The sequence below is a fragment of the Lonchura striata genome, chromosome Z (genome assembly GCF_050655825.1).
Source record: "Lonchura striata isolate lonStrDom1 chromosome Z, ASM5065582v1, whole genome shotgun sequence".
NCBI classification, from domain to species: Eukaryota; Metazoa; Chordata; class Aves; order Passeriformes; family Estrildidae; genus Lonchura; species Lonchura striata.
Window position 1 is genome coordinate 85,896,162 of NC_140740.1, and position 27,783 is coordinate 85,923,944.

At 39.9% G+C, this 27,783-nt stretch overlaps 1 protein-coding gene across 13 annotated transcripts in view; it reads right to left on the minus strand.

The window, feature by feature from the left end:
- Nucleotides 1–27,783, minus strand: part of DYM (dymeclin) — a 209,718-nt gene that overhangs the window by 57,501 nt on the left and 124,434 nt on the right. For all 13 annotated transcript variants that reach the window (XM_085566103.1, XM_085566101.1, XM_085566102.1 and 10 more), the window contains one exon: nt 8,650–8,752. In XM_085566103.1, coding sequence (XP_085422229.1) covers nt 8,650–8,752 — 103 coding nt within the window. The remainder of the gene's footprint in view (nt 1–8,649; nt 8,753–27,783) is intronic.

Sequence of the window (27,783 nt, forward strand, 5' to 3'; positions counted from 1 at the left end):
GAAATTAGAAAATTAGTAGAAATAGCTGATTACATGAAAGGGAATTAAAAGTTTATCTTTTCAATTACACTTGTGATAAACATTAGGGTGTCTATATGATTCAATAAAAATGAGTAACAGACTCTTATAAATTTCTGTTTCTTCTAAATACATTCTCTAATTTTTCGGAGAGGTTTTTCAGGAAGGTATTTCACAGAGAACAAGAGTCCACTCCTATCAATGGGGATAAACAAAATGTAAATTCTCCCTTCTACATTTCTTTAATGCTGTTTTCAGGACAGGTGATGAGGAAATCAGTTTTCATTAAGAGGCTTATTTTGCTCCGTGTGATAGTTCATATGAGCAGCAGAGAGGAGCCAATCCTTTTTCAAAATCCACTTTTGATTTTGGATTTCTGTCTATATTAATAATTTTTTTTATCCAAACTTTTTTCTTTTTCACTTCATACCAAGACTGCCTTTTAATATGGTTGACTCATTCCCTTTAAAATACTCTCCTTGCCTTCATCCCATCATTCATTCTCCTGGCCACCCACACTGCCAATCAGCAGCAGTTGTGTAACATTATAGGTAATATTAACAACAGCCACCAGCAGGAGAATTGCCCTCAGCATGACACTGTGAAAGGCTGCTCAGGGGGCACAAGACCTCTCCAAAAAGATAAATTGTAAACTGGTGAGATTAACTTGCTTCAGTAACATGGACACAACTCGTAATAAATGTGGCTCTGCAGAGGTAGAAAATGGTCTTGTTTCAACATTTTATAGAATTACAGAACTGTTTAGGTTGGAAAAGCCCTCCAAGATGGAGTCAAACCATTACCCCAGCACTGCCAAGGGTAGTGACCACCACTGACCCATGTCCCCAGGTGCCACATCCATATGCTTTTTACACCTCTCCAGGGACAGGGACTCCACCCCTGCCCGGGGCAGCTGTACCAGGGCAGGACAGCCCTTTCCATTAAGGAATTTTCCCAATATCCAACCTCATCTTCACCTGAGGACGTTCCCTCTCCTCCTGTCCGTGTTCCCTGGGAGCAAAGCCTGACTCTTCCCCTGGCTGTACCCTCCTGTCAGGAGCTGTGCAGAGCCACAAGATCCCCCTGAGCCTCCCTTTCTTCTTCCCTTCCTTTTCTTTTTCCCTTCCCAGCTCCCTCAGCCACTCCTGGGGCTCAGCCCCTTCCCAGCTCCATTCCCTGCCCTGGACACGCTGCAGCCCCTCCGTGTCTCTCTTGTCCTGAGGGGCCAGAGCTGTCCCCAGCATTTGAAGTTGTGGATGTTTCAGTTCAGACAGGTTTGAGCAGCATTTCCACAGGTGAATAACTTCTTCCATTATTTTATCCAATGTGAAACACACCATCTTCCTCTTAGAGCATGTTTCTCAAAATCACCAGGTCTTGGTTTACCCTAATTTCTATTATTTTCTTTGTCTTTCCAGTGCCAAATCACAGATATCTGCAATGGAGGAGCTTAAAGATCTTTGTTTGTTTACTTTTAAAATAATTTCTTAGTACCCTTTGATAGAAATGGATAGCTTTTTTTTAAACAACTAAAAATGTACGAAAACCTCACTGGTTAGTCTGTAAATGTCCCTGAAAAATATGAAGAGGAGAAATTGGAAATGAAAGGTACAACATGTTCCGCCAATATCTCATAGAGAAAAAGCAGCACACAGAAATTCCAATTACAATTAGATATTTAGTACCAAACAGCCTAAAAGGTTTGGTACATACTTTCTTCCTCATCCATTTCCTCTACTTTATATGGCTGCATGTTTAAAAAAAGAATTACTGGGATGTTTATAACATATGGTCACATACTTATGGTTTTTAAGCACTACATTTTTCAATCAAAACCTTGCGTTAGGAACACCAGAAAATTGTTTTAATGCATTGTTGAAATAGATTGCTGTTATAAAAATAAATCCTACTCTTTGGAGAGCTACTGCATTAGGTTGTTCTGTTTGTCTGTGGACGTCTGACCAAGATGAACCATCCAGGTGAGTAATTAGTTTCTGAGAAACCCTGAACAACCCACTCATGTGAAAGAGGCAGCAGGAAAAGCATCTAATGACCAAATCAGCAAAGAAGGGTGCTTTGGGGATCAGTACTGCTCCTTTTTTCATCCAAACACTTCAATACTTGCCATTAGTGTGAATAAAACAAATGTTGATTTACATGGCAGTAACAGTTTTATAGAGAGGCTTATGAGGGCTTTATCTTAATAATGTATCACATTTTCTATCTACAGCTACACCTAAGACCCTTCTAAAACACCAGCATTCCCAGGCTTCCAGTTCTCTCAAATGCACCCCAATCAGCTGTGCAGGAGAAAAATCAGCACACAAAGTTCTCCTGTTTAACTTACAGAGGTGCAAAGGAACACCAAGATCTCACCCTTTTATAAGACAGTTTAATCATCCTCTCCTTTAAGAATGTTCATTTAAGCATTCTTCTCAAAAAACATGGGTTTTGAGTGCAGATATTGCACAAATACCATAATTCATACACTTTACTGCTAAATAATGACAATGTCCTAAAGGTCTACAACTATTAAAGAAGAAGAAGAAGTAAAAAAAATTATGATGTTCATGTTTGGTTTATTTCAAATGTTTCTAACAAGCAAAACAAGAGGTCATGAAATTACTTTAGTAGGTGTTTGCACTGCTAATGTCAGAAGTTCTTTTACTTACTTGTTCTCCTTTCCCATAAACCTGAAGAATGAAAGATTTTCAATCAGGTGATGATAAGATGCTTCTGCCATAATAAATGTTCTTTCAAACCAAATAAATTTTCATCCTTATTTCCCAAAATAATGAGAATTTCTAAGTGAAATAAGGCTTAACACCATCTATGTGACACAAATACCAGACACATTGAAAATTTTGTGGAAATCCTGGGTGATGAAAGACCATCATCATTCTGAGAATATTATCTTCATGTTCTTCAATGTATTTGTCTAAAAAACTTTCAACCACAAGTAATGTATTTGTAAAGACACCAAAAAACTTGGTTATATAGTTATACTGATAGTTGCAAAAACCAGCTGCAAATAACTATCAGTACTTCATAGTAATATACAGAAGTTTAAAAGACTGAACTTTACTGACATCTTTTCAAAAGGATTTTAGGATAGTTCTTCTGTTTAAAGATAATTTATGCAGCATTTTCTTATGAAAGTTTAAATTCATTTAAAGGAAAGAACTGATTAAGAATTCAGACAGAACTGCAGAATTCAGCTATTACTCAATAGAAAAGCTTGCTTTAGATTTGGGTTAGGTTGGCTATTTCAGTCTATTCTGAAATAGCTATTTTTTTGTGATATAAAAATAGGGGGATTAGGTAGGAGTAATATTCTATAAACTATAATTCATCTGGAGGAGGGCATGACTAATATTTAGAAAAAGTATTTTTAGGCCCTCTGCTCAATATCGGAGACAGGCAAACCCAAGAATAACCTGATATTGAAAATGTTACTTCATCAGCCATCAAGTCAGAGTAATCAAAAAAAGGTATTATAGTGCAAAACAAGGTGACTCTCCTATTAAGTGCAACTTGAACAGCTAGAATCCACATACTCTACAAAACCCACCCAGTACTATATTGCTTTACCATATGCTTTCATTAAATAACACCCTAATAAAAATTCTCTTGTATTATAACATTTTAAGTTTATTCCTCTAGACAACATGAGAAACAAAAAATTCACACAGAAAAATGAAGTTTTTTAGACCATTAATGATGCATGGCTAAGTCATTAAAAAAAAAATCTTAAAATGGGTTTCTTGTTGACATTTTGAAATGGAAGAAAGCTCCTGACGAGACCTAGGCAGTGCTTTGGGTGGTAAGTAGGTGGTTTCTGAATTTTAAAGAAACATTATGACCAAAAAAAAAAAAAAAAACCCAACAAAACAGAACTACCTTAGGTTTTTTTCCTCACTCCAGTATTTGACAAATATGGACATATCTCAGTCAGCAGTCTTGATTTAATTTGGCAAAAGTTTCCCATTCTGGCAACATTGGATCCAGTTCTACATATTTTTTGTGTTCTCAGCAGTTACCACCAAGCAGTACTTTACAGACTACCAGCTGAACAACATTAATTGCATCACACTAACTCTATTACGGCCGACCAGTTTATTTGGAAGTAGGTTTAATTTCATTTCTGCATCATTTCTGGAGTCATCAGATGATTGTGGGGAAGATTTCCCATTTCTTTGTGATAGCACACGTTTATAGGAGAACACTTCTATGTGATGGCAGAGCTATGCATTAAACTGTTCTTTAGATAATTAAAAAAATCAGATAGAGATGCAGAATACCTAAGGTAATATTAGATATGCAAGCACAGAACATATTATAGGACCTGATGAACCTAGAGGTCTTTTCCACTCCAAATGGCTCTATGATTCATATAATTCTAGAATTATTTGGGCTGGAAGGGCTTACAGATCTTCTCCTTCTAAGCCCCAAAACATAACAACATTTATTTAAAGGCCAAATTGTTCACATGATTAGTGAATAAAATACTTGTTTGCTACATACTGGATTAAAAATTAACTTCTGTGCACATAACTGAAACTAGAACATTAATAGATTTTAGATCTGTTTCATTATGTTTAAAAGACAACAAATACTGCAGTTCATAGACCTGATTTTACCTACTCTTTAGCATTTTCATGTTTCTAAGATAAATATCTTAATTATAACAGACAGCTTCTTCTTTGGAAGTAATTGATGCAGGGGAACCTTTTTACATCTACTGACGTAGAGGGGGGAGACTGGGCTGTTTTCTCTTGGGGAAACTCAAACGAAGGACTATTTATGAAGTACTTGGAGGTTTGAATATAATCAAATGTAATAACAAGATATAAGCTCCCACCCCCCCAAATTTCTTTTTTGTTGAAACCACTTTTGTAATACTGCTTTTTAATAACCCCCATAATGGCCGAATTAGAGGGACCCCAACTGAAGTCATTCATCCCACATAAAACAAACATTGCTTTTTCTTCTTAGCTTTGTTTTACAAGCTACATTACTTCCAGATGACGCTTGAGGGGCCTAGGAGTTTCAAGAGTTAGATGGTTAAACAGACAGCTGCTTTCTATTTACCATATAAATCAGGGAAAAATCAAAGAAGAATCTAAATATTGGAATTCATTTAGCCCATTATGGAGCACAAACTGAGGGGGAAAAGAAAATAATACAGAAATCGCGTCATCCAGATGTGAAGTTTAATTCTGGTTATCAAGATGAGAGAAAAACTCATCAACATTTGCAGAATTCCAGCCCTCCATGAAAGCCAGCTTTGCACAGTGGGTGAATTTACTGGATTGGGAAGGAGTCATGAAAAGTCAGCTCTGATTGGAAACTGTCCCAGTACCACCAGGCTTTGCTACTGCAGACTTTATATATATATAACAACATATTATAACATATATTTTTATACATATAAATGCACACAGAAAGCTCACAACATTTATATTTTTTACATTTTTCCCTTTGAGTTGCCAACATGCTTTAATTCCTATGCTAAAAACCCAACAGATTCTGGACAAAGGATTAAAGGATGGCCCTCCATATATGGATTAATGTATCTATTAATATGAAAAGTTTGATATTACACTACAAGGTTTCTATCCCAAATTTCATTCACCACTGACGTGCTGTTTAAATGACAATGCTATGTACTAAATAACTGAATATATTGCCACTAAGTAGGATTATTTTTAGAATTTTTCCTAACCCATTTAATCTGCTTCTGGCTAGAACAATTTAGTTTAAAACCCAAAATTTAGGAGACTTAAATGATGATGTCTGCCGAACTACTTGAATCTAATACTATACATACATTTGCTTTTTAATTTCCTCAATTTTTGCATTAAGGAAATTGAGTTTTTTTCTCACATCAGCAAGAAAATGACACAGACTTGCCAAAAATCAAAATTTACTCTCTTCTTTTCCATAGTGAGAGCTAAGGAGAATCTCTTGTTACCAGCTGTAGTTCAACAAGCAGGGGAAGCACTCAAAAAACATAAAGAGTACTATGAAATGCTTGAAAAGAGAGGTTTTTGGGGTAGATGGTAGCTCAAACAACACATCTGATGTGCTACTTCCCAAGAGAAGTTAGCATGTCTCTAGTTATGCTTTAAGTACCTCTGATTTGATAAATTACATTAGGCTGTAATCAAATTACCAAGAAAATCATTGGTATGTTTACTTAAGTAATATGTCTTGATTTGAGCTGAAAGAAGCAAAATTCTCAATTATTTTATTACCAGTTTTCTCGTTTGCTAAAAACATTGGAAAATATGCTTTCATTGAATGCAAGAAAGCAAGAAAGATAAACTTAAGTGGACTCTTCCCATTTCCAATTGGATCATAGGTAGTATTTCAAAAGAGGTCAATGCTGCTAAAAAAAACAACAAATAATATTATGGCTTATGAAACAACAAGTAAATTACTTAGCATGAGAATTAGTCTAACAAAGGATCATGCGTTTGAGGCAATAATGACAGGGGTTGGTTGTCTCTGTCCTGTTGCCTTCTCCATCCTGCTCCTGAATCCACCACACTGACAAGAGTTTATCAGGAAAGGACCTGGACACTGGTCCAGCCTCAATAAATGAAACAACTTGCTGTTTTATTTTGTAAAAACCAGGAAAACCCCAGCAAGAACAGTATCAAGGCCAACAGGGTCAGTTCCTTACTCCAGTTCCCATCTCTGCTTTTACACCACATACCTGATGGCAGACTGCAGCAGATAATTCAAAAAAAGAACATTAATAAACATTGTAAAGGTAGAACTCAGTATATTCCAATCACCATCAGTGAGTATAAGCTTAGGTACTGTGTATTGGGTCAAAAACTTACTAGAATATAAAGAGTACTGGGTTCAAACACCCAGAATTTAAGACAAATATCTTAAAACATCACCTAGATTACTTTCATTTCATTTAACCCTTGGATTCAGGTTCCATGCAAATTCCCATTTGGATTACAGAGCACAGTGAGAAAATGAATAATGTATAAATTAAAGTGAATAAAAAATGGTGAGAAAGGCATTTTTTTAAAATACATACTTGATCCAAACAGAACCTGCAAAGAGAACTGTTTATTAGGCAAACCTCCACCTCTCAATGAACAAACCTGCGCAGAGCAGGCAATATTAGAATCACCCTTTTCCTTAGTTCCACGCTGGGATACAGAGAACATGCTTTAGGACTTCTGACATTTTAGTCCCCTCCACTCCTCCTTGTTCTTACACACAACATAAACACAGGCTTTCAGAAGCAGAATATGCTGAAGTGATGAAATCTGGCCTCAACTTTTTCTAGTCAATTGCCTATGTTTCAGACTGAACTGTAACATGAGCAATTTGGAGAGAAAAAGGAAAGGACCAGAAAGCCATGCCTTAATAGTTTACCTTACTGTTTTAAAATACAGGCCATGAACTTAATTTACTCTCCCCTACATTAATCTTTCCAAGTGCTCATTTTTCTCCCTTCCATCCCTACATCATACCAAGAGTAAAAAGAAAAAAAATTCAGTGGAGTATCTAAGCCTCTTGGCTGTACTCCAGGGAGCTTTCCCAGCTCTATCAGCTGTGTTGTTCAGCTGTCTCTGTATGTAAGGGGACAGCTTCATACAGAAAGCTTTTCCCTGGGCCTTTCCTTAACTGCTGTACTGTTTACATCCAGCGAGTTACAAAAGTTCAAAACCTATAAAATATTTTTCAAGCATTGTGTTCTAACACACCCTAAAATATAGATCTTCATATGTACGTTAGCACATGCCTATGTGTGCCTATGTGTTTTGCAGGCATGTGTACCATGCTGTTTCCTTATTTAATATTATATCAAATTATATTTTTTTGGTATTTTTATATTTATTAGAGTAATAGGATTTGTAAACTCTCAGACAGGCATATTCTAAATCATGTATTTGCCCTGTAAATAAAACACCTGATACCTTTTCATCCTCAGAAATCCCAAACAAATGATAAATCAACTTTTCTTTCCTGCACACAGTACTGCAGTGAGGGTTCCAATGAGTACATACCAAAGATACTTCAGCAGCACAAATATATTATTCAAGTCCCCTCAAGACGTCTCCTTCTTCCACCCAAAGCAGAGATTTCCCAACAAGCTATGCAATTAAATACAAAATTGTTGCCTGCTTGTGGGCATTGGCTGAGAAAACTGAAGGTAACTGTAAGTATCCATGTATTCAGAACATACTCATTTACCCCATGACTCCAATACTCCCTCAGAGGCTCACTGGGAATTGTTTTCAATTATTTTTAGGCATTTTAAGATTCTGTCGAAAGAAAACTGGACTTTTCTGCTAAAGCCCAGTTCTGAAAAATGACGTTTTCAACTGTGTGATTTAAATATTCTGAATTACAAATGGCTTGAAAAGCATGAGTTGACAGTAAGTCTCTTCCTTCTGCATAGCTGTGGTTTTGTTCTGCCATTTCTAAGTGTAATTCTTGTTTTTTAGAGATGTTTCAGACATGACATCATTCATACAGGTTCCTGTATTTTCATGTTGGTGGTTGCTCAGCTGCCACACTCTGAGAATTCTTTGCAGATTTAGGGATGTATGACTTGAATTTCGAAGTACCCGTTACAACATTCATTTTGATACTCACATAATCAGGAAGTGGAGAGTCGTTTGAACCCAAGGAACCTCTCAAGGACTGCGTGGCTTGCTCCAGCACTTTGTTGTGTTTTTTAGACAACAGAGAAAATAGACTGGGGGAAAAAGAAATTAAAATAACTTCACGAGAGTGTCCTGAAATAGTTAAGGTTGTTCAGAAAGGAAAGAAGTCTTATTATATACACAAAATTTTTAGAATGCAATATACAATAGTTGTATTATTTTTTTAATTATTTAACATCTGGGTAAATAACAGCAGAGTTTGAATCAGAAACACTCCACACAATATATGCTCTGAAAAACATTTTCTGTTCATTATAAAATTCTTAGAAGTCAAACTGTCACAGAAGGAATGGCATACATGCAATTTTAGTTCATAAATAGTTTGTGTTCACTAGAATGCAATTTTTAAGTGCAGCACCCCATGCAATACATTGTAATGTATACTTAAGTATCTCATATATTATCCATTTTAATAATGTATTGCTTAGACAGGAGAAATCCAAATATATGACAAAGCTTTGTGCATTTTGAGGGTGAGTTATTGCATTTTACTAGTACATATTATTTTCTAATTTATTTTAGCCTAAGTCAATGAAAAAAGGATTACCTTAGCTTTATAATCTGTTAAATCAGAGGTACATAGACATACAGAGAAAGAAACTATTTTTTTTGTATTCTGGAAAAAAGCAGGGCAATGAGACTCACAGAGGATGGTGTAACCTGATTTACAAGGAGAATGGTGGAAGTAGCAGCACTGGGCAAGGGCCACCAGCTCAAGGCCACCATGCTCAGCAGCAGCTAGGAGTCAGATACTCCTCTGAAGCCCTGGATAGCTCAAATATAGCTATCAATTAACAGATGAACCCATCCCCATACTGGAAGATCTTCTAAGGCCATTGAGTCCAACCATTTCCACAGCACTGCCAAGGCCACCACTGACCCATGTCCCCAAGTGCCACATCGAATTTTAAATAGTGGCTTTTAAATCCCTCTAGGAATGGGGACTCCACCAGTGCCCTGGGCAGCCTGTGAAAGAACAACCCCTTCCATGGAGAATTTTTTTCCTAACATCCATTCTAAACCTACTCTGGTGTAACCTGAGGCCGTTTCCTCTTGTTCGGTGTCAGATGTTTTTAGGCTTTCTGCATTTAAACACATAATTTGAACTTATTTACTTCTTTTTGGAGCATTACAGGACTCCTATAAGGTTTTCCTAGGGTGACTGTGTGTGTTTCAGAGGGTTGTATGGCTAGCTTGTCACCAGCTCTTGTCACCCCATTCCAGTCAAGAGCCTTAGGAAAAGGCTTTTCCAGCACCCCTGACAGCCATGAGGAATCAGTTACACTAGCTCACAGCTATTAGTCAATAGCTGTTTCCATGTTGAAAGGGGAAGAAGCAACACAGAAATTAAGATATATTGGTAGCTTTCTGCCTTTTTCCTCCTCCCATATTCTGTTATTGCATTCATAGACTGAAATTTTTGTTTAGATTAATAACTGGATCTGCAAACTGGTCCTTGGTAGGAAACAGCAGCACTACTTCCGCAACCATGGGTATCTTGGAACACTCAGATTTCAGAGATACTGTCATCAGCACCATCTAGTGCTGTGGAGACAAAACAATCTGTTAAAACCAAGTTGGAGATGCCTATGGTCGGGTGCAGCAAAAGCAGGTTAAATCTGGTGTCTGCTCCAGAAGATAGAGATAATTTCACAAAGAGAAAAAAAACTGGAGTAAAGCAGATTTCCAGCCAGTAGATTCTTCTCTAAAATACATAAAGTATTTTAGTTTTAAAGGAAATTTAAATATAAACAATGAAGAAGGATCAAGATTTTGGAAAGTGCATGAGTTCAATGCATATGAAGAGGAAAATGAACATACAATGGTATTCTGCACAGAAGCAGAATAGCAAAAAATAAATTTGTTTATTTCAACAGAAATGTAGAGAATTGGGGAAAAGCAGAAAGGAAAATAATGGACAAATTATTTCTTTATATATTCCTTAAGTTTTTTTTTTTTTTATGATTAAGTTCACTATAATTAGAGTTTATGCATAACCAAGATTTTGGTGGATGATTTCTAGTTACAAAGCAGTAGTGCAGATACTCTTGTCTTCCCCCTTGCAAAGTTCTTTCCAGCCATGAACTCATGCCATTCACACCATGCTGGGACAATTCTTTGTGGGACCACTTCCCATAACACAGATATTCAGCTTAAAAAAAACTCAACACAGTTTTCTCCTCCATCCATTGGTAATCCTTCCCCAAGGGCCATCCTTTAGATAAGCACAAGGGCAGGGAGACATGGCAGGATTTTTCATACTGAATTTTTCATAATAAAGATGCATAGAACGGCAAACTCAAAGAGTTCCACAAAAACATTACAGCTAAACACAGAAGAAAAAAAAAAAAATCAAGGCCAGATATTATACTTAACAAATGGATTTGGAGCTTCCCAGGTAATACTGTTATCCCCTAAATTGGCACAAAGCTTCAATTCCAGGTCATTCACTTATTATTATGCCTCTATCTCTAGCTCTGAAAACCACCTTCATAAATATCAGACTAATTTTTAAAGTCTCAGCACAGAGTTAGTTACAACCCTCAAAAGGCATTTGTATGAAGTTTAGCTCATAAATACCTTTCATCACCAACAAATGCTGCATTCTAAAAGAGTTTCTTGATTTTGCAGCAGTCATATCTCCAGTATATGTAATGTTTTAGGCTTGATTTTGATTTTCAAGGCATGGATAGTGCAATTTTAAAAAAGCAAAGATCCTTTACAACAAGGTTGTTCCCCTCTTCACAACAAGGTACAAGGTCCAGAAGTGGAAGCTGCAACTGTCTCCCAAATTTCCCTCATGTGTCTTCATCACACATCTATTTTTGCCCAACTAAAAGCCAAGTTGAGATCAAACAGAAAAATACATGTAGTATGTCGTCACCAAGGGCAGTGTGCACAGGCTGACAAGAATATGGATTTTTCTACTGGAATATTTGTCCTTGTTCATCCTCTCGTCTCCATTAACTTTCAGGCAAGCTATGGAGCTTGACATCCCTTCAATCTCACCATTATGGATTTTTTATAATAATGAAGAGCTATGTCTAGAGCAATGAAATCATCTTGGTACCCCTCATCTCAACTCATCTCTCCCTCACAGAAATACATCCAGGCCAATGCATAGTGAGCAAAACAGTAAGTTGGAATAAGAGCAAGATGAGGTAACAGCTGGCATCTGTTAGGAAGATTAGGAATGATCAGCTGGCATTATCAGGAGAAATTCCTGGCTGTGAGGAGGTGAGTCCCTGACATGGGGTGCCCAGAGAAGCTGTGTGCAGCTGTGAACCTGTGTCTCCAGGTCCCTGGCAGGGTCCAAGGCCTGGCTGGACAGGGCAACCTGCTGGGGCAACCTGCTTGGGACAACCTAGTCTGGAGGAAGGTGCTCCTGACCACAAACAGTGTGATCTTTAAGGTCTTTGCAACCCACACCATTACAGACCATCAAATCACATCAGTGATGAGCTCAGCCAGCAAGGAAGACTAAAGGCTGAACAACAATCTCAAGTCCTGTGGTTGTTTGTTTTTAAGGAATTAAAAACAACATGGATTTCTTACCTCCCTTTACACAGCAGCTTTTAATTTAACTCAGGGATGACAATTAATATTGACTAAATAGTAATGGTTGCTTATATCAGTGAATTGATTAAGTGCTATTTGCACACACAGTAAAATGCAAACCAGTAATATATGAACTTAACACTTTCAAAAAGTCAGCTCCACAAAGCCTGTAGATCCCAACAGGAAAAAAAAAGCTAATAACGAGAATAATTTAGCAAGTGCCTCAAAAAGTCTAATTTACATCAGTTTGAAACAGCTCATAAAGCCCACATTTCACATAAAAAAACCCAAATGTTTAAAATGCAGCTTTTATAACTAAAAAAACTGGGAAAAAAAAGATATGGGAATTAAAATTAGAACCTGAAAGGAAATTGGAAGTTAGAATTTTCCAAAACCTTTTCTGAAAGCTTTTAACAATGAGAAGGACAGGTAGCAGTGTACTTTATTTTAAGGAAGTGAATAGGATGCTCCAAAATAATGACATGCTAGTTTGTCCTGAGCATAGTACTGGAACAGTGATCGTGAAACTCATTACAATAAGAGTATCACCAACGCTAAAAATATACCTTGTTGATGGTCTTTCAATGAGACTGTAAGTAAAATAAAGCACAATAGTACCCTTGTTGTAACAGGCTTCTACAAATAATTTATACTACTTTGTTCCGTGTGAGTTTTTTTTTTAATTAATACAGTTGAATAATAAAAAGTAACATGGGATGCATTATATGAACTGAAGGTGAGACATCCCAACAGTCTGAAAAATATTCTTCAGAGGGCCAAACAGGAATACATTTTTGTGCCATCTAAATACCAAAAGCTAATAAATACTTGATCAAGCTATCAAAATACTTTCAATATACAGAGAGAATATATAAAGTGACTTATATCGATACACATCAACAGTAATCAAATGCCAATGGCCTGAAGTTGTGCCAGGGAGGTTTGGGTGGGATATCAGGGAAAGGCTCTTCCCCAGAGGGTGCTGGCACTGCCCAGGCTCCCCAGGGAATGAGCACTGCCAGAACTCCAGGAGCCTTTGGACAGCGCTGCCAGGGATGCACAGGGTGGGATTGTTGGGATGTCTGTGCAGGGCCATGGAATGAGCACTGCCAGAGCTCCAGGAGCCTTTGGACAGCACTGCCAGGGATGCACAGGGTGGGATTGTTGGGATGTCTGTGCAGGGCCATGGAATGAGCACTGCCAGAGCTCCAGGAGCCTTTGGACAGCGCTGCCAGGGATGCACAGGGTGGGATTGTTGGGGGTCTGTGCAGGGCCAGGAGTTGGATTCGGTGATCCTAGTGGGTCTCTTCCAGCTCAGGGTATTCTGTGATTCCATTAAATACTACAATTAAACTTTCCAAGTGGCATGGTCATTACAGGATTGATAAAAAAAGAGAAAAAGCATTTTAATTAAATTTTTCTTTACCTTTCAAGAAGCTGGACACAAAATAAACTTGCTGAGATTTAATGCAGCAATAAGCAACACAAGCTGCTCCCTAAGTATGAAGGATTTCACCCTGGGAGCAGCAACTAAGGATGACCAGACAGCAACAGCTGCCTATAATGCAACAAAGCTGCTGAAAGAGTACTTGCCTTTGGTTTAAAGAAAAGTATGGCACTTCATGACAAGAAAGACATTGAGGCGCTTGAAAATGTCCAGAGAAGGTAACAGACCTTGAGAAGTGGCTGGTGCCAAGCGGGTGTGTGTCTCTTATTCCAGGTAGCAAGTGATAGGAGAAGCAGAAATTGCTCAGGTTGTGCCAGGTCATTTAGTTTGGATATTAGAAAAAGTTTCTCCATGGAAAGGGCTGTCCAGCCCCGGCACTGCTGCCCAGAGCAGTGGTGGAGGCCCCATCCCTGGTGGTGTTTAAAAGCCATGTGCATGTGGCACCTGGGGACATGGGGCAGTGGTGAGCCAGGCAGTGCTGGGGAGCAGGATTGGACTCAAACTCAGATGTCCTTTCCAACCAAAACAATTCTATGATTTTATATCCAGTAAAACTGTGCTGTGCAGCAAGTACCCCTGGCATCCTGCATGAAAGATTTTGAAACAATTGTATGAAAATGCACAGGCTCTAAACCAGAAAACATACTTCTCCACAAAATCCTTGAAAACTCATTTTATTCAATGGATTTGAGAAAAGAAGCGTGATTTGACCAAAATACCAAAAATATGCAAATGGAGAAAGGAAGCTTGCTTACAGAGTATTTTACAAGATACCAGAATAATAAAAAAAAGGAGTTATTAGAAACTTAACTATCATTACATGGGCACAGACCCCCTTACAAAGGAGGCTGGAGGAAGGCTCAAGGTGCAATAAATTCCTATTTGCACTGTCAAAGCAATGGCAGAGAGGGAAGTAAAACCTGTGAGGAAAGAAGACAATCTTAATACCTAGGGCATGAGATGAGCTTAGACTGATGGTGTGATACAAAGAAAAAGATGGAAGTCTGAAAAAAAGAGGCACAGATAGAAACAAACTGTTGGCATTAGCAGAGCAAAGTCAGATCAAATCATGTTATATGGCAGCAAGAAAGGGTAAGGATTGGATTTCTCACAATTCAAATCATTACTGAGCTTCTAAAGGTGAATTTTCATTTATCCGAATATCTAGAAATATTCTATATGTGCTGAGTAAAGAATACTTGAGGACCAAAGTGCCTCTTCACAGAATTTATTTGAAGTTTGGAAATTCAGATGTTCTGAATTTTTTATTCTCACACTCCTAGTTCAGAAGTGCTGCCAACAAACTGAACAGCACCCAAACACAAACCACTATCTGGTAATGGAAAAAAACAGTTCCATGGATCAAAAGATTTGAGGATGAATGTTCTCAAACAATTCAGCAATACTCTATGCTGGTTTTTCTCAATCTTCCTATATACATGCCAAATGTACTATTGTTCTCTATTTTAAAGACTTAAATATAAAGCTCTAAACATCAAAACCTTGCTACACTAAAAATACTCCTTTTAAACAAAAGGATTTCACAATGTAACAATCAGATTAGAAAAAAGCTCTACAAATACTTTATTTTCAGAACCTGACATCTAAAAGTTAAAACCATACCTTGATTTCTGTAAATATAAGGAACACTTCTCGGGTTTGACCTATTTTTTAAAAAGGAGTACAGCAAATAAAGTGTGTGCTGTGGCACAAGAACTCTAGACATGGATATGTCCCAGCACAGACATCTCCAAGCAGACAACCTGAAATGCCCATCTGGTTAAATAAAGGGTCTGTGAAGGGTCTTACGAGACATCAGAACAAAATAAGTACACTGTGCCGCTCCACTTGAAATACAATAAATGCACTGTCCCATAGACCTGTATGGGGGACAGGCTGTAAGCAAGTGCCTGTCTGTGGGCAATGGAGAAGTGCTCTGTGAGCACTTAAGGAACACAGCACTGGGAGAAATCCATTTAGTACCAATAAATGCAGAGAAAAATCCCTAAGTCCCCTGTGCTCATGTCTACTAAAGAGCCCTTGAGGCATTTTGCATTCAAATGATCCAAGCTACAGTGGCACATAAATAGAAATAAAGAGAGACAACAGCCATGGAGAGCTCCAAGGCCTTTGTAGGGCCATTTACTCCATAGAGGGGCATTGCTCTTATTTATTGGAGATCAAATCTAAAGCCTGGGAGACATTTAGGACCCCACGAAACATAACCTACCCAATTAAAATATTAAATAACAGAATAAGCAGAAATTAAGAATGCACTTCTTATCTTTCTTTCTGATCTTGTAAATTGAAACACGACTAAATTCTGCTGAATCAAGATTTGTTATATTTACTGTTAGGTCCATCTGGCTTGTGGAGATGATGTGAAATCGAGAGACTCACAGTGTGCAGACTCCACAAACATCATGGATGTAAATAACATGGTTTGCATGGGCCACAGTGATGGACAAAGAGGGTTCAAGGGATCAGGGAATGAAAAGAACTCTCAGACAGTACAACATTCACACGAGGAGGGTTTTGCCATGTTCCAATTTTGCTGGACAGTGATCAGACCTTTTTCTGCTTTTCTTATCTTGTGCCTTCTTAAAAATATACATTTGTGTCCCCTGGAAACAGCACTGCGCCACAGCTGACAGCTATTTCAGGGCAAATCCCAAACTATAGAGCCTCTGAGTGATTTGAGTTGAAAGAGATCTTAAAGCTCACCCAGTTCCAACCCCTACTATGGGCAGGGACAATTTCACTATCACAGGTTGCTTCAAGCCCCATTCAGCCTGGCCTTGGACATTTCCAGGGATCCAGGGACAGCCACAGCTGCTCTGGGCACCCTGTGCCAGGGCCTCACTCCCCTCCTAAAAAAAGAATTTCTTCTTAATATCCAATCTGAACCTGCCCTCTATCTGTTTAAAGCTGTCTTCTTGGTATCTGCCCATGTAAAAAGTTATTCACCTGAGCTGCTCTCTGACATCACCAATAGTTTTAGTGCAGCGTGGGTAAAAAATTATTTCTATCTAATCTCCCTGTTAAACAGCAAACAGAAAAGGCCAGTCTTTTAATTCTACAATCCTAAACTTGATCCTAATAAATTATATACTTCAAGATATCTTCATGAGAAAACATCTCATTAATTTTAAACAATGCCCTTTTATCTGCCGCTGCTTACATATGAGCAGAGATCTGTTCAGTCATGTGCTATAAAGCCATATTATATTCTGCCTCACAGAGGATAACATTATTATTTAGAATATTATTATTTTAAGTAGAAAAACAAGAAGTCATAATACACTTGTAGGTATATAAGCAAAATCAGAAACAACTTAGAACAATTAAGGGAGGCTTTGCATTAACGAACAGGATTTCCTGCCAAAATGGAGTTAGAAAGACAATGACACTAGAAACAATATTGAAGAAAGGAATTTGATGTGGCAAGACAAAAGTAAATATTTACAAAATAAGCCAAGAGTTTAATTTCCAGAGACCAGGAAATGTATTTTTCAACTGAAGGCATAAATTGTTCAGCATCTCATGGCTACTTTCCAGCCAATGTTGGGAAATGGATGCTCCTATTGCTAGAGAAGTAAAAGGAACAGAAAGCAGTAAATTCCTTCCCCTGTATCTTGGTACAAATTGTTTTATTCCCCTTTTGTCTGGCATACCAAATAACATCCTCGTAATTCCTCTTACAGGTCAGAGGCGGGCTAGGACCTAACTCCAGGTTGTATTGAAGTAGAAACTCAATAAGCAGGCTGTGACCTACCATGGACTGAATTCCTACAGGCAAATCCTACAGAACATGATGATTTTGACTTGACAGGGCTGAGCACCATCTCTCTCCTGTACTTTTCAAGAGAGTGGCAATCAGGAAACTAAATTCTGAAAGGCTGAAAGCTAAGGGAGGAAAATCAGTGTAATCCAGTAGAAACAGAATATGTATTTGCAAAGCTCAGATTAAATACAAGGCCTATTCTGTGCTAAAAATCCTCAAACCTGTTTTAGGTGTCTCAAGGTATGCATGCAATTCCTCTCAATGATCCCTGTGTTTGTCCTGTTACTATTTTGTAAGACTATCAAATGGGCAGAGTCCACAATATTTCCATTTTATCTACTTGCACTTAATTCAACAAGGGTAAGTGACTAAGAGCTGCTGAGAGATGACATTTGCCTTGAATGAGGGTAAGACTCTGTAGGTGAGAATCAGATGAAATTGCTGGAGAAAGCATCATGAGAAAAACTCTCACCAAAAACCCCAACAACAGACTCCAAACAAAGAAATAACAACATGAAAATTAAAAATACACTGCTGTCATGCAACCTCAGGTCCAAATCCCTGTCCTTTGAGCAGCTCAGATTTGGCAAAGCTTTGCTCCAACACTCTGGCGGTGCAAGCACATTTATATGTACTTGAATGTATTTGGGTGCTTGCTACACTTGGAAAGAGAATTGCTGTGCCCTCTACACTCATTCTGACAGGAAAGAATCTGGGTCCACTTCAGGAGACAACAGACTCATTCTGCAGGCAGAAGGTCACAGGGTATGGGTGTTGCTAACAGCCCTCTTTGTTCTAAGATATAAGCAGAACATGAGTCTGGAGCCCTGGTTCAGTGTTTGGAGCCCTCACGGCGCTCATCTCTGGCACCACCCTGTCCTTACACAGCCCCGTGGGCTCCGTGAGTTTGGCTTTTTAGTGCCTGGCACGGTTACAATGAATTAATTGCAGTCGCCTCTGAAACTTGGAAATAATATCACAGAGTCATAGAATGTTTGGGTTGGAAGGAATCTTAAAGCCCATCCCACTCCCAGCCACTGCCATGGGCAGGGACACCTTCTAGTGTCCCAGGTGGCTCCAAGCCCCATCCAGTCTGGCCTGGGACACTCCCAGGGATCCAGGGACAGCCACAGCTGCTCTGGGCACCCTGTGCCAGGGCCTGCCCACCCTCCCAGCCAGCAATTCCTAATTCCCAATCTCCCATCTGTGCCTGCCCTCTGGCAGTGGGAGCCATTCCCTGTGTGCTGTCCCTGCCTGCCTTGTCCCCAGTCCCTGTGCAGCTCTCCTGGAGCCCCTTGAGGCCCTGGTAGGGGCTCTGAGCTCTCCCTGGAGCTTCTCTTCTCCAGGCTTTGACCTAACTTCATAAAACTTGAATTTCAGTGTTGAAGCAGGGCATAATAAGGAGGACCCATAATATGCTGCAGAGAACACTATTTTTGTCTTATGCCTTTGTCTTCTTTCCCCCTCCTTTCTTTCATTCCATGAACTGAAGGTCTCTTTGACCTGTTTGCTCTACAGGAAAGACTTTACTGCTTTCCTCATGGACTGACTATGTCTTTGTCCAGATGTCCTTCCTGATCACATCTTTCTCCCTCCATACTGATTCTGCTAGTGGGCATGGAAAGCCTCTAGCTGTCTCTGTCTCATCACTACGGTTTGTTTGGTTATCCTACTGACATAAAACCTCTAAAATTTTAACAAACTGGAAACATTTATTTTAAAGAAATAAAGAAAATCAGTTCAATCAATCAACTTTACAATAAAACCATTGCTAAGGACACTGCAGAAATGACCAAAAATTCAAACCTGACATAAGTGTCACAACTAAGATGCTCTCCCAAACATAATTTTGTATGCAAGGATTCTCTTTTGCATAGCAATAAGGCCATTTCTAAATTTCCAGTGTCCCATAAAGGAAAAAAAATTTAAAGATAGCACATTTATATCTGTGGATAACTTCCATAACTGTTTATAGTAGAAATTTTTTTGTCCCAAATCCATATATATAAATAATTTGTATTTTCACTGTGAACACTTACGAACCACTGAGAACTTTTATGAGTACCACGGGCTCTAAAAAGAACAGTTATTAAGGAAATGAGCATTTTTTGTCTTCTGGATAAAGTTAGATGGCATGCATTCAGTGTGCCTGCGGCCACACAAAGAATAAAGAAAAGACAATGTTAAAAAAAGCCAAACCAGTGAATAACTCTACATTCAAAACAAAGCACAATGAACAATCACTTAGTTAAAGATTGTGTTTCACTTTTGAAACCAAGATGGTGAATTAAAACTTCTCATAAAACCTTAATCTATTATTTCCTGAACTTTGAGTCAAATTCCAGTATTGATGAAGTCAATCTTGAATATAAAATATGAAAAAAGCATAATATATTGAGTGTATAAGCACCTCCTTCAATGGAATACCTCCATCCATTTCATGTTAGTGATTTTGGCTCAAATATCTCATTTTACTGAATTTCCAGACATAAAAAATTACATAGTTTGAGCTGCACTACTATAATGCTGAAGCTGGACCTGAATTTTAATCATTTCCCCTACACCTTCACCAGGAATTTCACACAGGATGTTCAATCTTGGTACACAAACTGCAATTTCCAAGGCATGTGTATTCAAACCAGTACATACAGAATTTCAATTTTCAAGTTTTGCTCATGCATTCGTTTCTGAATAAATCATGCCAGGCACAAAATACCTTTGAAGTTAATAAAGAAGAGGACTTTAGGTATCGTACTTGATAATGAACTCAAAATTCACACTACAATATCTGGTATCACATTATCCAGACAGGCTCGAGCAGTGGCCCATAGAAACATCTGAGGTTTAACAAGGCCAAGGGCTGGAGCTGCAGTCAGGGCAGTCCTGGGGTCAGGGCAGCCCCCGGGATCAGCCCAGGCTGGGGATGAGCAGAGGGAGCAGCCCTGGGAGAAGGACCTGGGGGTGCTGTGGGTGAGAGCTGGACCTGCCCCAGCCTGAACCCCCCTGCCCTGGGCTGATCCCCCAGCGTGGGCAGCAGGGCAGGGGGGATTCTGCCCCTCTGCCCCTGTGCTCAGGGCTGTTCCCCTGCACAAGAGAAGCTCCAGGGAGAGCTCAGAGCCCCTGCCAGGGCCTCAAGGGGCTCCAGGAGAGCTGCACAGGGACTGGGGACAAGGCAGGCAGGGACAGCACACAGGGAATGGCTCCCACTGCCAGAGGGCAGGCACAGATGGGAGATTGGGAATTGGGAATTGCTGGCTGGGAGGGTGGGCAGGCCCTGGCACAGGGTGCCCAGAGCAGCTGTGGCTGCCCCTGGATCCCTGGAAGTGTCCAAGGCCAGGGTGGACGGGGCCTGGAGCAGCCTGGGACAGTGGAAGTTGTCCCTGCCATGGCAGGCGATGAAATGAGATGAGCTTTAAGGTCCCTTCCAACCCAAACCACTCCGGGATCCTATGACCGAGTGTATGCACCTACATAAAACACCCACACCTTCCTCCTGTGGTATTTTTTGGAAATACTTCTCCTCTTAACAGCAACACTGATTCCCTTTCCAAGAGATTAAATGCTTAAACATTTTCAGAAACACATGAAGGCATAGTAGTACTTGAAAAAAGGAAAAATGCAATAAAAAAACAGGATAATGTCAAATAATATAACTTCAAATAATGTAACAGATCAAGTGTTTTTCAATACAAGACCAAGTTTATTATCTATTACTAAACACATGCTGTAACAACACAGTACTTGAAAAATATGTATCTCAAAAATTGTTTATATCTTTCCCTGTAATGTCAACATCATCCCCTTTGATGCATTTCTGTGAATTTCTGTTCTTAGAAATAAACCTGCAAAAGGTAGCCTGTAATAAATAAACCACTTTTCAAAGGAAAATTGAGGTTAAAATAGATAGGAAATTAAAGATAGGTATTTTCATCCTGAAAAATACTGCATCACTGAAAGAAAATATTTATCAAGAATATTAAATTTTTGGTAAGGGATTTTAATATCCAATCAGAACCCAGCTGCAGTGAATGCTGAACAAAACAAGGGATAATGAAGAATTTCGTAAGAGTGCAAGTCACTATGGAAAAAGCTACAGTTAATGACCTACAAGGAGGTTAACTTGGCTTTAGGAAGTCCTAGCCTGCCCTTGCCCAGTTCAGTGTAAATACTGTGCCAACCTCTTGGGAAATCAGCCCACGGCATTTTTTTAATCCCTGCTATTTAACATTTCTCTTTATTTTCTTTATTTCTCTCTTCTTGGTAGCTCCAGCCTCTCAAGAAAACCCATGTCCTTTCCTATGTATGTCTGAGAGATAGTGCCAGGGCCTTTCACTTTCTTCCTTTGCCATTTATGTCTCTTTATTATGAACAGTAAAGTTGAACTCTGTAACATCACATCTCAATTCACAGTGATTAATGATTTTCTCTCCCTTGTTCTATAGCTCATAAGAAAACACAAAATTAAGCAAAACAAAAAACAAACAAACAAAGGTGGTGGGAAACAACATGTGAAGCATTGCTGGAGGGATTTAAAAGCTCTGTGAATGTGAAACTTTGGGACATGGGTTAGTGGTGACATTGGCAGTGCTGGGGAAATGGTTGGACTTGATGCTTTTAGAGGGATTTTTTCAGCCTAAATGATTCCATCAAATGTAGAGCAAGGACCTAGAAAGGTTAAAACACAACTCCAGGTAAAAGCATATAGGTATCAAGAATATACCATGGTCTCCAGCATGTACAAAAGCACTTAGAAATACACTACAGCTCGAAATTCTCTGAACTACTCATTGTTGCCGGAAGATGACAATCTTGGAATGGATAATCTGGAAGCCTTTAAGGAAGGAAAAAATGTTTGGAGCACTGGATTCTCCCAGCTTTTGTCTCCATCACCACCACTCTTCTCCCAAACAAACATGTGTGATCAAAATCACCATAGTTCACAGCAGGAAAAGGTTTGTCAGCATCCTGAAGGATCCCCGGCTTGGACCATCCCCACATCTTCTATTAAAATATTTTCCATATCAAGCAAAAGTCACATCTTACCCAAGTTTCACAATCCAACCCTGACAGAGTTGAAATGAAACCCTGTTTCTTCACTCTAGTCTGCCTGTCAATATTTTCAATTTTATTCTTCAGTGAAAAAGGTGTTACAGACAACACCAATGAGATGTAGAAATGTTACATGGGCATGAATACCCTTCTTAAGAAAAAGCAAATTTTATTTAGAAAAAGCTTTAAAGCTATTGTTCATTACTTTTCAGTAGGAAATATGTCATTATTTCCCAAATACACTGTCATCTGAAATTACCTTGCCCACTGCTGAACCTGTCATTCTGAACAGAGATTATTTTATTGCCTTCAGACATCCTCAAGTCTCAGAACTGGTGGGACAACTAACACAGATTTGATTTAGTTATTTATTTCAGTGTTCTTGAAGTTGTGCAATATTTTTCCATCTTAAAAACTAACATGATAGCTTTTAAGCCCCAGTCCGTCAAGCTGCACAGTAATTAAATTTACATTGTCTTCAATTTATTTGGAAATTAACCTCCTTCCCACAGAGAAAGACGTTGAGCTTTACCTCCCACTCAGTTTTATAAATCTTACTGTGCTGTGTACTTCTTTCTGCCTCTATCAATCCAGAAATCGTCCTAAATTCCAAAACATTGACCTCCCCAAAATGCACTTTTTAAAAAGGCACATTTCTGTGATGTTCCAGGTCACTCTCTGTTTTTCCCAAACTTAAGACAACACTTCCAGGAACTGACCTCATGATGATAAAGCAAACACTAACAAATTTCATATTTTATACTGCACAAAAACCAAGTACAACCACCATGGGTTGGCATGTTAATTCTGCTCCCACTTGGGAAACACATGCTAGGCCATAGGATCAAACGATCAAACATAAACTGTATTGCAATGGGATATTCTGAAGAGACACAGTAAGAGTCTTTCTAGGCATGTACAAACATTGTCTGGATTTCAATTTACCCAGGTGACAGACAGAATCACAGAATCATTTAGGTTGGAAAAAACCTGAGAGATCACAGTGTCCAAGCTGTGCCTGACCTTGTCCACCAGCTCAGAGCATTGAGTGCCATGTCCAGGCCTTCCTTGGACACCTCCAGGGATGGGGACTACATGGGAAACCCATTCTAATTCCTGAGCATCTTTTCTATCAGGAAAATCCTGCTGGTGTCCAACCTGAGTCTGTCCTGGCCCAGCCTGAGGCCGTTCCCTCTCCTCCTGTCCCTGTTCCTGGAGCAGAGCCCAATCCCCCAGCTGTCCCCTCCTGTCAGGAGCTGTGCAGAGCCACCAGGTCCCCCTGAGCCTCCTTTTCTCCAGGCTCAGCCCCTTCCCAGTTCCGTTCCCTGCCCTGGACATGCTGCAGCCCCTCCGTGTCTCTCTTGTCCTGAGGGCCCAGAGCTGTCCCCAGCACTGGAGGTGCCTCAGCAGTGCTGGCACAGATCACAGATGAGTTTTCCCAACCCTAGTGGTATAATCTGAAATCTTAATGTAAGGCCAAAACTATCCCGGATACTGAAGCAGTTTGTAAATGTGAACAACTACACAGACCATGGTATTTTACAATTAAGCCAAGTTGTAACAGAGTGATGAAGTAGAGACTAGAAAAATGAACAGTGAGATGGACAGAAACCTGGCTAAACTCAAGGGGTCAGAGAACTACAGTCAGCAGTACAAAGTCCAGCTGGAGCCCGGCCAGAAATGGTGGACCCCATGTGTTGATTCTGGAAGAGGCCACGGAGCTGCTGCCAGGCTGGAGCCCCTCTGCTCTGGAACCAGCCTGGCAGAGCTGGGGCTGTTCCCCTGCACAAGAGAAGCTCCAGGGAGAGCTCAGAGCCCCTGCCAGGGCCTCAAGGGGCTCCAGGAGAGCTGCACAGGGACTGGGGACAAGGCAGGCAGGGACAGCACACAGGGAATGGCTCCCACTGCCAGAGGGCAGGCACAGATGGGAGATTGGGAATTAGGAATTGCTGGCTGGGAGGGTGGGCAGGCCCTGGCACAGGGTGCCCAGAGCAGCTGTGGCTGCCCCTGGATCCCTGGAAGTGTCCCAGGCCAGGCTGGATGGGGCTTGGAGCAGCCTGGGACAGTGGAAGTTGTCTCTGCCCATGGCAGTGGTTGGAATAAGACGCCCTTTAGAGATTGTTTCCAACCACTCTGGGATTCAGAGACCAGTGTTTTGTAACACCTCTACTGATGTCCAAGCTGGTGGGGCAGACTGCAGTCTTGGCCAATTTGCAGGTGATACAGAACTGTGAGGAGAAGCTTAGGCACATGATGGTTGCACTGCTAGAGGGACAAGGACAGGCTGGATAAACACTCCAAGAGAAACCTTGTGAAGCTGTGAAGGGATGCATGAGATCCTGGGTGTTGAGAGTCAACCACATACAAAGCAGCTTTGCAGCAAGGGCCCCCATGTTCCTAGGGAACACAGAATTGAAGTTACACCAGCAACTGTCCCTCATAGCAAAGAAAGCCCTGGGCACTTTGGGCTGCGTGAGGCACAGCAGCACCAGCCCACTGAAGAGGGGATGATCCCCCTCTCTGCTCAGCACTGGGAAGCCTCACCTGGAGCACTGGGCTCCCAGCAGTAGGGACATGTGCACACTGCAGCAGGTCCAGCAAAGCACCACAAAGATGATAAAGGGACTGGAGTGTCTGACATGCAAAGAGAAGCTGAGAGACCTGTGATTAGCCTGGGAAGAAAAGGCTCACAGCGGTCTCAGAACATACAAATATCTGGTAGGTAATGAGATTGTGGTAAATCATAGGTAAGACTTGATGACCTAAAGGTCTTTTCCAATCCAGATGATTCTGTGATTCTGATGGGAAGGTCTAGAGATGATGAAGCCAGACACACTGATGCCTAGAGAAAGGACAAAAGGAAATGGGCCCAAATTGCAATACAGGAAATTGTGTTTAACTGTAACAGAAAAACCACAAGTTACACGGAGAGCTTGTGGAGTCACCACCCTTGGAGATATTAAACTTCAACTGGACATAGCCTTGGGCATGCAGCTCTTTGTGACCCTGCCCTTGGACATGACAATCTCCAAAGGTGCTTCCTAACCAGGCACTTTGATGATTCCCTGAAATCACAGAACACCAACACTGAGCACAACTCAATGAACAACAAAATGCAAGGAAAACTGTCTGCTGGGAATGAATACCAAGTCAATGTAGAGACCTGTAAAGCTACAAATGCACTACAGAGCACTCTGGGAAATACAGAACACATACTTCAGGGTAAAATCCTGCAGTAGCAAGAGGATGGAGTGTTGATTAATTACAAGAATGCACCACTGGAAAAATCTGATTTTATTTATTAGGTTGGAAGTTTTTTATAGACACCAATTTTTAATTTTTGCCTAGTGAATGTGACACTAAAAGCAAGGACTTTGTCTTTTTTGGCCTCTGGGGAAAAGGGAAATATCCATGTTGGATTCCCTTAAAGGTCTTCTGCAAAACTGAGGAGCAATCACTGAATTTTCACCAACTGGAAGTCAAAAACTCTATCACATTGCTGCTAACAGGTCCTTAAGATGTACCTTACTATATCTTATCTATAAAAGTAGATTTTTCTAATTTCTAAAATATTGTGGCAATTAATACAGAATACAGGCAAAATGTAATAATGCACATCATGCACCTAGAAGTATTTAAAGTAATCAAATGAAAAAGGCAGGAACATTAAATGGGAACTTTAAAATCTTTCATTAGTTACATGTATTGAACCACTTTTCAGCTAGGCTGACGCCCCAGAAAACTTTTCCAGCAGAAGAAATGCCAAATGCTAATCATTGTCCTGGAGGTTACACTGAGGCTGGAGGATTAGTCATCTTTGGAAACCAGTTGTGGTTGTTCTTATTTTCCTCTCCCACTGCTTTTTCTGATCTGTGGCTGCTGCAGTGGGAGCATTCTCATCAATGTTTTCTCATAAATTCAGCTTACAAACACGAAAGAACAAAACCACTTAAGAATAGCTCACAGCTCTCACCCCCTACATCCTGCTGCAGAGTGGGGATCCAAAAACTCCTTACACAACTTAAATCAATCCTTTGGAGGATTGGAATAAAGAGATGACTAAATCTTGCCCCCAAGCCTCTCTCTGCATTTCTTGGTCAAATAGGCTGTGGTGAGGAAGGGTGATACCAAAATGTGAGAGGACATAATAGTTGTTTTCAGATGTTCTCAATAGAAGCCAGAAATGAAAACAACAGAAAGAGTTGTTCTTACATAGTAAATCATTAATTCTGCAAATCTGGAATGGTTTGGGTCACTTAGGTCAGTTTGAATGGATCTGGATGCCCGTTTCCAATTTTTCAGGTGTTACACCTTCAATAAGCAGGTCAGCAGTGTTCCCTATTCCTTTCCCCCCAATCCTTCTCCAGGAGGGAGCCAGGCCAGGTCTGCAGGACACAGCAGCCTCTGTTGTAATGTTCTTATGACTCCTCACTAGTGGTACCTGCCTCTTTGATGGAGAATCACTGATTTAGATTCAACAGCTGAGCAGCTGGGAGACTACCCAGAACTACTTCAGAAGGAGAACCATGAAGATCATGCGGATGATGCCTCTAATCACTTATACTGTTGTTTTTTGTTTTTTTTTTTTAAATCAAAAGAAACCAAAGTTCAAATTCACACTATCTACAGCTGCAGTTAATTCCAAGAAAATAAACTCTCAGGTGTTTTCACTAAGCAGGTCTCCTCTATGGCTCCTGTGCAGAATATCTCTGCAGCACATATCAGAACATGTGGTTTGAGACAACTTGGGCTTACTGAAAAGCACCCTGGGTTTCACTGTATAAGGTTCATCTCCTGGACTCATCACTTTTAAACTAACATACCAGCCCCACATCAACAGACCACTCAGGTATCCTTCTTATGCACAACATCCCACTACCCAAATTACGTTTCAAGTGAAAGCCTCCTAGGAAGCTATGAGTATGTTGTGTGGATCTCTTATTTTTAACTACACTGTTGATTCTTGAGGTTATTGACTAAAAATAACTATTGAACTAAAATTTTATATATTTTATGAAGTGGAACACTTTGCATCCAACCTTAAAAGCACAAAACTTTAAACCTCTTACCCTCTACATTAACAAGATTAATTTCTTGCTGCTTCTGTTCTTCAGAGTGCTGGATCAAAATTTAAAATTTTCCTCATCACCACTGTTTATATGGATGATTTGAATCCCTTAAGCTCATCCATCTCTGTCTCCAGGAGACACCTGCAAAGATATTTG